General features: G+C 38.9%; 1 protein-coding gene across 2 annotated transcripts in view; it reads left to right on the forward strand.

The window, feature by feature from the left end:
• Nucleotides 1-212: 212 nt before the first annotated feature.
• SAMD5 (sterile alpha motif domain containing 5) overlaps nt 213-13,021 on the forward strand; it is a 32,241-nt gene continuing 19,432 nt past the window's right edge. For both annotated transcript variants that reach the window (XM_063441215.1, XM_063441216.1), the window contains exon 1: nt 213-1,584. In XM_063441215.1, coding sequence (XP_063297285.1) covers nt 1,120-1,584 — 465 coding nt within the window. In that variant the 5' untranslated portion in view covers nt 213-1,119. The remainder of the gene's footprint in view (nt 1,585-13,021) is intronic.

Below are 13,021 nucleotides of genomic sequence, written 5' to 3' on the forward strand. Positions count from 1 at the left end.
AAGGGTATAATATATATGTATATATATATATATGGATAACTAAATAGAAGCTTCCAATGTTTCTACGTGTTAAAGAAGAGCAAATCACGTAAATACCATTATGGAAACAGATTGTCCGTAGCTAAACTGCCTGCTGTATAGCCTGGCAGATTAATCTTGAATCAAAGTCCCCTCCCCACACAGACACACACATAGCACAGGCTGATGGCTGAACTGCACTAGTAATTCTCTCTCCAGAGCGGCTGCAAATGTAATCTGGAGCAATAAATAAAAAATAACCTACTCTGGGTATTGTGAAAGGAAACAAGCAGAGGCTACAAGGAACTATTTTACCATGTTATAAAAATAAATAGGAGGGTGGAGTTACAGAATGACAGAGAAAACCACAACGGATAAATCAACCTGGAAAAATATTGAGTTTCTTTTAAAGCATTGACGGCTGGAGGAGTGAGAAGTGTGTCTGGTATCCCAATGATGGAGACATAGCAGGAGGAGGAATGAAAAGTATCCAGAAAAAAAGTGGAAGGCAGAGACTTTCAGGATTTCTCTTGCATATTAAAGCAGCAAGACTGAATGCACCGTGAGGTATGGATTTAAATAAGTAGAAATTCCAGGCTTCAGACAAACTTGTTTGCGAAATACTTAGCACCATGGCATAAGGGTGGTGCCTTAGTCTATCAGTGATATACCATAAAAGCAATAGACAGCTGAGGTTAAATCGGTTCATCCTTTAGTGGAATTGAAGAAAAGCATTTTGGAAGAATATACATTTACGTACTTTTTTTTCAAATCTGAACAAATTGGATTGATGTGGATTGAACAATTTTGGAATTTAAATACCAACGCAATAGAAGAGTCTCATCTTTGACTGCAGAATGACACGTACTATCATGTACCTGGGCAATGCTTTATGTGATGATTACTGGTATTTCTGATTTACTGGCTGGTTTCTAGAAAAACTGAAATATCCAGATAAGTTGCTTTTATTTTTTTATAATTTTTTTTTAATATGGCTTCTTTTTAGAATACTTTTTCTTTTGCGAATAAGCACAATAGATTGCTTTATTTTTTGAGATTTTTTCCCCACATTATTTTCAAGGTTAAACTGATTATTCCAAAATGTGTGCCAATATTGTATACGAGTGGCTTAAAACTTTACAGCTTTCTCAGTACACAGAATCTTTTGTGGATAATGGTTATGATGATTTGGAGGTTTGCAAGCAGATTGGTGACCCTGATTTGGATGCGATTGGGGTAATGATACCTCAGCACCGCAAAAAGATACACGATGCTGTCCACAGACTAAGGGAAGAGGAGAAAGAAGCTGCAAATGGATTATATTTTACATTGGAGCCACAGGTAGCCTCCCCTACGCCTGACATCTACACCAGCCATTTGGTGGAGCAGTATGAAACCAAAGCCTGGAAAGAGGCTCAGGGACACAAACCGGTGCAGAGGAGTAACAAGACCGGACACCTTAGCAAAAACCTGGTTACTTATCCAAAACTGAAATTAAAGATCATGATAAGGGATAAACTAATCCGGGATGGAGTCAACCTCAGCAAGCCACCTTTCTCCAAAAAGGTAAGAAACATGTAAAAATTAAAATGTTTCACATGCCAATAGCTTTGAAAGCCGGTTTGGGAGCAACACTGTTCTTGGGCAATGCAAGAGTTACTGTTTTTTTCCTAGTCATGCCTCCCTAAATCACTTTGTGTAGGTAATTGTTGCATTATCCCATTGTACAGCGCTACGGAATTTGCCGGCGCTATATAAATAATAAAATGATAATAATAATAATTATCTGTAAGGGCTTGTGGGGGCAGCAGTGAGTTAATTTATTTAACAAGATCTTTAATAATGTATTATACTGTATCTACTTTGTATTTGACTCTAAAGATTTGATGACGGTATATAATATACTGTCTTAATGGAAGTAGCAGCCAGGAAACATTCCAAGGATAGGCAGAGCTTCAGAAAGTGGATCTTGCTGAGTGGTACTAGTTACAGTTGTACAACTGCAATCTACATACAATAAACTTTCTAAGATCAAGCTTTTAAGGTGAATAATGTTTGTGCTTTGTCTGTACATTAAATTTTACTTGATTTTAGGCAATACCCCCTACTTGGCAATACACTTAGAAAAGCACCTCTCAAACAGGGTACACAATAACATTGCTCATATATGTTGCAGTGCCATTTTACAGTCACACACTTCATATAAGAACTATGCAATCAAGGCTATTTAACAGTAAACAAACAACGCAACTCTCCCACCTTTTGTAGTCTGGCAGAGGATCATGGGAGTTGTTATTTAACTGGGAAGACTAAGCCATATCTTACACGCTTGCATTGTTAAATCTTTGGGGATTTCTTAGGGCCCCAGGAGCACTGGAAATGCATCTTCTCTTCGTTAATGCTCAGCAGGTCTGTTCTCCCTGAGCTTTGTGTTATGCTAACAATTTAAATCTAATTTGAAGAGTGAATCTCATTTGCCATAGAGCTGGATTTTGTTCTTAAGATATATATATATATATATGTGTGTTATCAAAGCAGATCTAAAATCAGTTAGAAACACGTCTGTCCTGAAAATCTATCTTGTTTTTTTGGCAAATATTGAAAGGAGAACATGTGATGCGGATCTGATTTGCACGTGCTTTGTTTTATAGCTCATGCAATGTAATACTTTTTGGAGGGGGGTAGCATTATCACATTTTCACTGAAATATGTTTGTCGTGGTAAAGTCTTCAAGGCTACAGATACAGAGCGTATCTTATTCTAACAAGGATATAATAGCAGTGGGATTATCAAATGTGTCTTTTTTTTTGCATTCCAAGGATGTTTTCACTAAAGCGTACCATGAATTCTAAATGTATGTTAAGGAATGCATGCATATTTTGCAGCTTAGAATAAAGCAGCACAACTTCACCCTGAAACATTCAGAAAAGGTTTTTTTTTCTTACAAATATGGTTATGGGGGTTGGGGTGGGGTTAATGTCAAGATATGTTTTTTGAGTAAAATAATTCAACTGTACACATTATGTGTCTGCAAATAAAAATGGTAATCACATAAAAATGGTAAGGACCTGTAAGAGCAACAACTGTTCAAATGTATAAACGGGAAGAGGGTACATTTATTAGATGACTTCTTGCATCTTTATTTTCAGCCATTCTGTTCTGGGATTTTCTGTGCTGTAAAAAGTTTTCATGTGAGAATATCCAGTCTCAATACTGTCCCTTCTAGTTTACACATGTAAGGCCCATTTAAATAACTTAGTACATTCCAACCAAGCCTAGAGGCAGAAATAGAGCTAACATGATCATGCTTAAATATTAAAAATAGTAGAAATATATCTCCCTCGTTGTCTTCATTTTTAATAGCACCTGTCATACAAAATAACATGGCATCACTTAATAGATTATAAACGGTACTAGCCAAAATTCTATGCTTGTGTAATATGTTATTCCATGGTGGATATTGCAATGTATCTTTCTTTTTAGCAATGACAATTATGTATAGACTAACAATTGGATGCTCCAGTACCCATGTGATTGGTATAATAGTAGAATATACCTGCATTTGCATGCATTCTCCTTGCTTTGTTTATTGCTGCAAGCTGTTTTTAGGGTGACTCACTAAAGTACTTACTAGGAGTTCAAAGTGAATTTCAAAATAACGCCAAAGTAGAACAATTGTCCAAGTATTGGAAAATTATTTTTCATTCCTAGAAATTCTCAGTTTAGTGAATATGCATTTTGGAGCAAGTAAATATACAATTGAGTTCATCAAGCAGGAATCAAATGTAGGGTGAATACAAAATTACATTTTTCTGTTGATTGGTTATCATAATCTATAATAATATTATAATATACATTTTAACACCTTAAAGACCACATGTTACACTTTGCTGTGGGAACTATGACATATAGGAATATGATCTTACAAAGCAGAATTGAGGCAGATTAGATCACTGGTTCTTAAGGGGTTAATGAATTACCATCCACACATTTTGGAACTGGCAGGTACACAATATCTATACACTGTCTTACTCATCGCTATATAACCTTCTCAACTGTCAGCTGCTACAAACCTGTCGTTTAAAAGGTTAATTCTTTACAAGGCATGGTTTTCTTAATAGCAGGTGTAATAACAGATGTAGGGATTTGTGAAGGTTCTACTGGATTGTAGCAATATGTGGCAAGTAAATGAATAATACATGCAAGTTCTATGCGAAATATTCACAACTGTGCAAACTTTAACCCTTGCAAAAGGTCAGTGTCCTTCACTGCATATGTTACTAAAGAAAGTTAAAGTGAAGATGACTCATTTAGAAGTACTTTAATTTGCCCAATCAGTTTGACAAAGTAAGTCAATGAGTGAACTGGTTTAGTTACATATGTGTGTCATTTGTAAAGGAAACCTTACCGCTAAAATACACTGTGAAATTATTCTGTCTGAGGTAACTAAACACATTATTACCCCAAATGTATGTGAGCTGGGTTCACAAACCAAAGCCATATGGAAATCAATACATGCAAAATAATCATATTCCAATATACATTGAAAATATTTAGTAGCCCCAGTGGATGGTGGAAAAAATAACAATTTGCCCAAAATGTTGCACGTTTGTTTCATCTGAGAAAGCAGATTCAGAATGTGATATTATACATATCTTAATATTATGAATAGGAAAATAGATCACTAGGATCAATGTGTACATGCTGAATTCAATTATGATTATATCTCAGAGGAGACAGCTGCCACTTTGCCAATAAAAGAGAAGAAGTTTTAATTTGTGAGCAGTGATATTTTTTCATGATGTTTGGCAGTACACAGTTTGGTTAAATATCACAGGAGGCAAAAAAAAAAAAAAAACTAACAGGAAATATAAACACTGGATGAACAAAGCGTGTTTTTTTTTTTTTTTTTGCTTTGCGTGGTTAAAGGGACACTCCAGGCACCCAGATAACTTCTGACCATTGGAGTGGTCTGGGTGCCAACTCCCACCACCTTTAACCCTGCAAGTGTAATTATTGCAGTTTTTATAAACTGCAATATTTACCTTGCAGGGTTAAGTCCTCCTCTAGTGGCTGTCTATCAGACTATGCATTAGGACTTCCAGCATCACCAGGTCTAATGCGCACACGGCCATTGCCGCACATGCGCATTAGGTCTCCCCGCCTGCTGACGTCAGAGTTTACCATTGACTTCAGTTTATAGGACCCTGAGACTAGCAAAAGGTTATTTCATCTACTCATTGATATAGTGAGAGCTAAACCTGCAAAATTCTGCTATGCAGTCGCCATGTTTGTTGGGCCAAACTTGCTTCACTTCTGATTTAGTTTACTACAATTTCAATTTTATTGAATAAGCCCCGTAGAAAATGTGCTCTGTTTCTTCATATGCATACAAGGGAAGCATACACATTTCATACTCCTCAGTCCTGCCATTCCAGGTTTGTTCTCTGGTGTCCCCAAATGTCTCAAATAAGCAAACTGCGAGCATAGATTAAATGTGCTTACATTGCACAAATAAAGTGCTGACACTGCTCAATTTTAGGAGGACCTACCTATACCATGTCATCAGTGACATGCACTGCATTATTGGCACATCCCCTAACTAACCTGTTTTGCAATTACTCTTATATTTTATCACATCAACGCATAGAAATCGTAGATCTTTTTTATTTATTACATATATTATGTTCTGCTTATTATGTAATGTACTCCACTGAGAACCTTATTATCAAGTTATGCCAAGTAATTTGAAAAAGGACTGGCTTTCCTGCCTTCCCAAACTGATGACAGGAGTCCAATGAAAACTTGAAAATAACATCAATGCAAAATGGTGATTTTGTGCAAGTGGACAATAACCTTTTTGAGTTTTGCTACTGTTAGGGTGTCACAAAACACCACTATTCCAAGCATGCATGGGTTAAAGGTTTAAAAAACAAAATCACTATTTTTCTGCACAAAACTGAAAACAATTATGTAAAAATCTTTCTTAACCTCACCACACCTATCATAGCTACCACCAAACACCACAAAGGCAATTTTTAAATGGGGCACTTTAGGTTATTCCACCAAATCAAATTTAAAAACCTACAGTTTAGTCAAAACACATATAAAACCAGAAGTTATGATATAAGTCTCTTCTGTAACAAGATTCTTATATCAGACAAAGGCAGAACATTTGTTATTAAGACAAATGGTGACAGTGCATACATATAAAATAAGTTACAAAAAACTGTAATTACAGCAGATACAGATAAAAGAAAAACAGTGGCATTTATCAAAATAACCTGATACTCACTGTTTTCAAGAGTGTTTTTTTAAGGAAAATATAAATCCACTTCAAATTTGAAAGCTGTTGAAGCGTTCTTTAGGTTTTTAGACTATATTGGATATGCTTTTTTGCTAATCCCATTTACAAAGCTTGGAGGAGGGGCAGGAGTTGCAGGAATTCCAGTTTTATGAGTGGCAGCTAATGTATTCGATAACCTGGCTGAAAATGTACAAAGCTATATCCTTATGTACAGATTCTGCTGATATCTTTGTGACCAGGCCAGGTCATCGTGGTGAATCCAGATAATTAATTTAAGACAAAACATGACATATATCTCATACAGAATGCCCCCCAAAACAAAATATCTTCTAAAATCACTTCCCAAACTTCAAGTGAATGATCCTTTTTGCATTAAACTTGCAATATACATTATAAGTATGGTGACATTTCACAAGCCCTCTCTGACAGCCTATTTGACAAGGTAAATATTACTGTACCTCAGAGATCAGTCAGAAAATTTCTCCAACCTGTTTGGTTTAGGAATAGGAAAATAAAACATAATTGCTGTACCATTTCAGAATTTTCCAGACACCAACAAGATTCAACCCATTGCTTTCTCCTTATAGGTCTTTGTTAAAAGCAGCCAAATTAACACTTACTACACTGTAATCAATCATACCACCTAGATTTGGTAACCATTTCATTCACTACACACATTAGTTAACCATATTTTGACATTGAAACAATGAATACAAACGTTTCTGAGATTTTAAAGGGCTAAATCTCTGTTGAATCGATTGATATACCTGAGATTTACCTGTGCTGTCCTATTTCATTAATTATCAGGTATCACAGGTATATTATCAGATATCACAGGTAAATCCCGATGGATCAATGCATTCTGACATAGATTAAAAAGAATTTGATTAGTTTGTAACAGCTGAAATGCATTTGTCAAAAGTCTACAAGTCAGATGTGATCAAAATAAAAAAAAATCTGTGATCTTAAATGAATCTACACTGAATTTGTAATTTATTCCATTAAAGTGTAGCATACATCTCAACAGCCCTGGATTCAGCAGGACAGTCCCAAGCAAAATCTGGTTCTGGGTTTGATCTCTGGTGTCGGACTTCTGGGTCACCAGACAGAAGACCCAAATAAGTCAAAGGTATGAGTGCACCTTTAGACAAGTTAGTGCTCTGTGCAAGGACTACCCTGGATGGGGGGATGACATTGTATGCGGCAAATGGTCCTGCCCTTCATATTACTAAAAATCCCTCATATTTTCCTCCAAAAATCATACTTTTTAATGTTGCCAGGTATGCTAAGGGACTTGATTTTTAGATCACTAACTAAAAAAATGTTGTTTACAAAACAAATACAATATCAATATGTGATTGTGGCATGCAGTTATTGGTTTGCAAGGGCTTTAAGCAATAATGCTACATGAATTTGTTACTGAGATGTAATGTCTGTCCATATCCAAGATTTTCCACATTGACCATTTTATATTGACTTGTGGGGATCTAAAAACACAATTTTCTAAGGTAAAATTGAACATGCATATATATTACATTTCATATTTTAATATAGTTTTCTATAAAAACAAATATAGGCCGGTTAAGACTCTCATAATGACAGGTACAGTAAATGAAATTTTATGACATTAAAAGCAATATTCCAAGTCATTTTTAAGTATTATTTCCCTTTAAGCCTCAGATGTGTTCATGGAAGCTTCTCTGGGCAAATTAAATGGGCTAGTCTAATCAAAAAGGGATCATACAGTGTGCGTTCATTTCTTGAAGCTGTTAAATAATTGTCTGTGGCGTCACAATCCTATAATCCTATATTAAATGCTTTGTTGCTAATACAACCCTGTAATAAAAGTTAAGTATCATGCATGCAATGGATGAATACTACATTATATGAAGGTTTAAATACAAAAGTAAATATTTGATATCATGCTAGTTATATTGTTGGTGATTTCTTATTTTCAGTGTTTATGCAGATCTGCCAAGATGTGTATGCAACTTAAATATATAGTATCACTTAATTTTAAGTGTTACTGCTCTTTTAAGACTAATGAAAAAAAAAAAAACAATCACGTCAGTGAAAGTTTCCACCAATCTCTCTGATTTGCTTTTCTTCTATGGGGACAATTTGTCAGCCTGCTAGAGGGGTACTGATAATGAGTTTAGCTTCCTCCCTTACTGTATACCAGTGGTAGTCAACCTTTTTCTACCTACCGCCCACTAATGCATCTTACTTGATGGAAACATTTTCTTACCGCCCACCAGTTTTCGCGCAAGTGCGTAATATTTTTTAGGAAGGAGGGTGTTTTAAAAAAAAAAAAAAAAATTGTACATACAATTATCTTTTTATTTCTACTTAATGCGTGTTTATAATGTTTTTAACTTTATAAAGTTTAATGAGAAAACAATAAAGTAAATTGAAATTACCTTTACTAGTGATTAATGAGATCCATGAGGTTGATGCTATGAGACTAAATATTTGATATCTGGTTCGATTTTCATAAGGAATAAACGAAGTTCTCCTCTTTCGGTGATATTCAGATGACTTCTCTGTTTGCTCATAATATGATTTCTCATCTGTGCGTCAGCTCCCCTCCTCTCCCTCCTCAATTCCTCTTCCCACTTTTTTTTCCCTTTTTTCTATTTTTTAACCTTCCTTATAGCAATGCCCAGTAGGAAGGCTGAGCTAGGTAGCCCACTTACTGTTACTTACTATAGCCCACTATAACAGACAGGCACACATACATACATACATACATACATACATACATACATACAGACACACACACAATACACACATACATACAAAAGACACATACATACAGACAGGCACACATACATACATACAGACACACAGACAGGCACACATACATACAGACACACACACGGACAGGCACACATACACAAGACACACATACATACAAACAGATAGGCACACATACATACAGACACACACACACACACACACACACACACACAGACATGCACACATACATACAGACACACACAAGACATACATATACACATACACACACATACAGACAGACACAAGACACACATACATAAAAGACACACACACACACACACACTCATACAAATACACATATACATATACACATATATACAGACACACAAACAAGACATACATACAAAGACACACACATACATTGACACATACACACATACATACAGACACATACAAGACATACAAAGACACACACTTAAAAAAAGACATACATACACACACACGACATACCTACAAAGACACATACACACAAACAAACACACACACACAACATATTTTGGTCACCCTCCTGTTTCCTACCTTTTAGGTGCAGGAGGGTGACTTTCCCTGTGGTTCAGTGGTGGCTCAGGTGGATGGGAGTCAGAGTTCCCACTCTGACTCCCTCTGCTTCCTCCCGCGCGGTCTGTGTGTTAGCTGGGAGGAGTGACGTGCAGTCACATTCTCCCAGCTCTGTGATGTAATCACAGGGGGCCCGGTCGCGCTGTTAAAGCGCCCAGCGCTGACCGGGCCCCCTTACAATCCATAACCATTGGGTAGCCCTGACAGCATGGGCCACCCGATGAACTCCTGCGGTTTGCCAGTCGCAGGTACCGCCAGCTCGCACCCGCCCGCCCAATCTCTCAAAATAGGGAAATTCCTACCGCCCACCTGGAATCCTGAAATGCCCACTAGTGGGTGGTAGGGACCAGGTTGACGACCCATGCTGTATACAAACATCTATAGCTCAAGATAGATTGGATGCTTTCTAGCAGTTGAGGAGAGTAGCATGTGCTTAGGGTATGCTGTATGGCTTTCTTGCAATAAGAGGTCTGCAATTTACAGAGGTCTGTTCTTACTGTATGTAGGCATTGTTCAATATATATATAAAGATCATTTTAATGTCTGAAATGCAACATACTGTAAATGATGATTAAAATCATTAATTTTTTTACCCACTTTTCTGTAAAGGATCAAAAAATACATGAAATATAATAATTACATCCCAATGTGTTAGATATCTAAAGCAAGCTATGAACAACATTTTTTCAAAGAATTTTTTTCTAAACAAAAATAACTCCGCATTGAAAAAATATATAGGCGATTTAACAGTCTTCACAGCACCAGAATTATGTGTTCAGACACTTAACAGTATTGTACTTCAAGCAATGACAAATATTCAATAGCATTAGTCAGCAGAAAATTCCGGTAACTAACATGCACAATCCCAGTAGATTTATAAGACTGCTATAGATTGTCTTGATAAACTGCATACCTAATATTTATTTTAATATTTTAAATGATGTAGAACAGTGGTGCCCAACCTTTTTTGAACCAAGATCTACTTTTAAAGTTGCCAGCCCGAGGAGATCTACCAGTTCACACAGGAAGCCGTGTCAATTGCCTATCAGTGCATTTAACATGCACACAATAAACAGAAATAATCAGATATCATAAAAAGTAGTTTGTGAGTTGCAAAGCTGTGGCAATAACTGTATTTCCCTACCTCAGTGGGACTTCTGGCATTGGGAAGAGGCAGCTAGTTTCTCATAGTCAGGGCAGTAGGAGCTGGTTGCAAGCCTTAGGCAGGCAACAAGGTGAATTGTGTCATTGTGGTTCTGTACTTCGACTTGATGATTTTCATGTGAGAGAAAGCAGTCTCACACAAATAAGTTGATCCAAAAAGTGCAGGCAAGTTCAAGGCACATCTTCTGAGGTTGGGATATTTTTGTTCCTGCAGCAGGTCCAGAAGTCTCCTTTCTTGCCGGCTGTTGCCCTGTATTTGATCTTAATATCATTTTGCAGTGTGAGAATCTCACTCTCAACAACAGAGCTATCCAGTTCAAACAGTGCTGCTACTTTGGAAGCCATGTAATCCACATCGATCCCTCCCCAAATGGAAAACACAGATAGCTGGCAACAGGCTCAGTGGATGTAAAGTCAGTAAAATGCTTCTCAAATTCTGACAAGATGCTCTGAACTTGCTCCTCATAACATGCACTGTCAAGATGTGCAGAATCTTTGCCATGACGCTGGAGTTCTGTTTGCATGTGAGAAAAGTTTTGCAGGTCACAGTGTTGCAGAATACTTGAAAGCAGTTGCAGCTTGCTTTTAAATGTATTCACTGAGCCAGGGCCGGCGCTTCCTATAAGGCGAACTAGGCAGCCGCCTAGGGCGCCATATAGGAGGGGACGCCCTGCACCCCCATCGCCAGCCCTTTAAATGCTGCAGCCACCTGAGCGCTCTATAAAGAGCGCTCAGGCGGCTGGCGCACTGCCTCACCTCCCTTCCCCTGTAGCGTGGCCGAGCTCCTCTCCGGTCCGCGGTCCCGGCCGGACTGACAGGAAGTGCACACTCAGTGTGCATTTCCTGTCAGTCCGGCCGGGTACAGGAAACAGAAACTCCTGTACCGCGGACCGGAGAGGAGCTCGGCCACGCTACATGAAGGGAAGGTGAGGAGAAAAGGGGGGGGGGAGAATTAGAGATTACAGGGAGGCGGGGAAGAAGAGATTACAGGGAGGGAGGAAGGGGGAAAGAAGAGATTACAGGGAGGGGGGAGAGATTACAGGGAGGGAGGGAGGGGGAAAGAAGAGATTACAGGGAGGGAGGGGGGAAGAAGAGATTACAGGGAGGGAGGTGGGGGGGAAGAAGAGATTACAGGGAGGGAGGGGTGGGAAGAAGAGATTACAGGGAGGGGGGAGAAGAGATTACAGGGAGGGGGGAGAAGAGATTACAGGGAGGGAGGGGGAAAGAAGAGATTACAGGGAGGGAGGGGGAAAGAAGAGATTACAGGAAGGGAGGGGGGAAAGAAGAGATTACAGGGAGCGGGGGGAGAAGAGATTACAGGGAGGGGGGAGAAGAGATTACAGGGAGGGACTTCGAACGGGACTTAGTCTCTGGAGCTGCAAGTTCAGTATGGAAGAAGGTAAGGGTCAGCGGTGTTCGTGTATTTGCGCATCCGATTTTAGTTCCACAGAATCTTTAGCATACCCCGCTGACCGCATTCGAATGAACAAAGATGGCCGCCGCCACGTGTTCGTTTGCACTAACTGCGGCCACCCAGCGGTCGGCAATTAACCTGCAGTAACCTCACAGCCTGGGAGGTAAATTGCCTGCATACTTTAACTTCTGGGTGGTCTGCCTGTGTGGTACTTGGTTCAGTAAGCCCTATTTACTGAACCAAGTGGGAGAAAGCCAGGGGCAAGTTATTTTACAGGTCTGGGGACATAGTCTTAAAGGGACATTGTTCAGCAAAGTCACAATATGTCCCCAAACGGTTCTTAAAGGGCCATACACACCCAATAAAAGTTCATAACTTTTCTGGGGCACAATCTTCCAGGGGCCATAGTCATGAGGAAGGAGGCTGGCAAATAGGCTTCTCCACAATCAAGGGAAGCAGGGCAATTTTCCATTTAAAGGGCCAGTTACAAATAGCAGTTTGTAACAGGGGGAGAAGAGATTACAGGGGGGGGGAGAAGAGATTACAGGGAGGGGGGAGAAGATATTACAGGGAGGGGGGAGAAGAGATTACAGGGAGGGAGGGGTAAAGAAGAGATTACAGGAAGGGAGGGGAGAAGAGATTACAGGGAGGGAGGGAGTGGGAAGAAGAGATTACAGGGAGGGGGGAGAAGAGATTACAGGGAGGGGGAGAAGAGATTACAGGGAGGGAGCGGCGGAAAGAAGAGATTACAGGGAGGGGGG

Source organism: Pelobates fuscus, chromosome 2 (assembly GCF_036172605.1).
Source record: "Pelobates fuscus isolate aPelFus1 chromosome 2, aPelFus1.pri, whole genome shotgun sequence".
NCBI classification, from domain to species: Eukaryota; Metazoa; Chordata; class Amphibia; order Anura; family Pelobatidae; genus Pelobates; species Pelobates fuscus.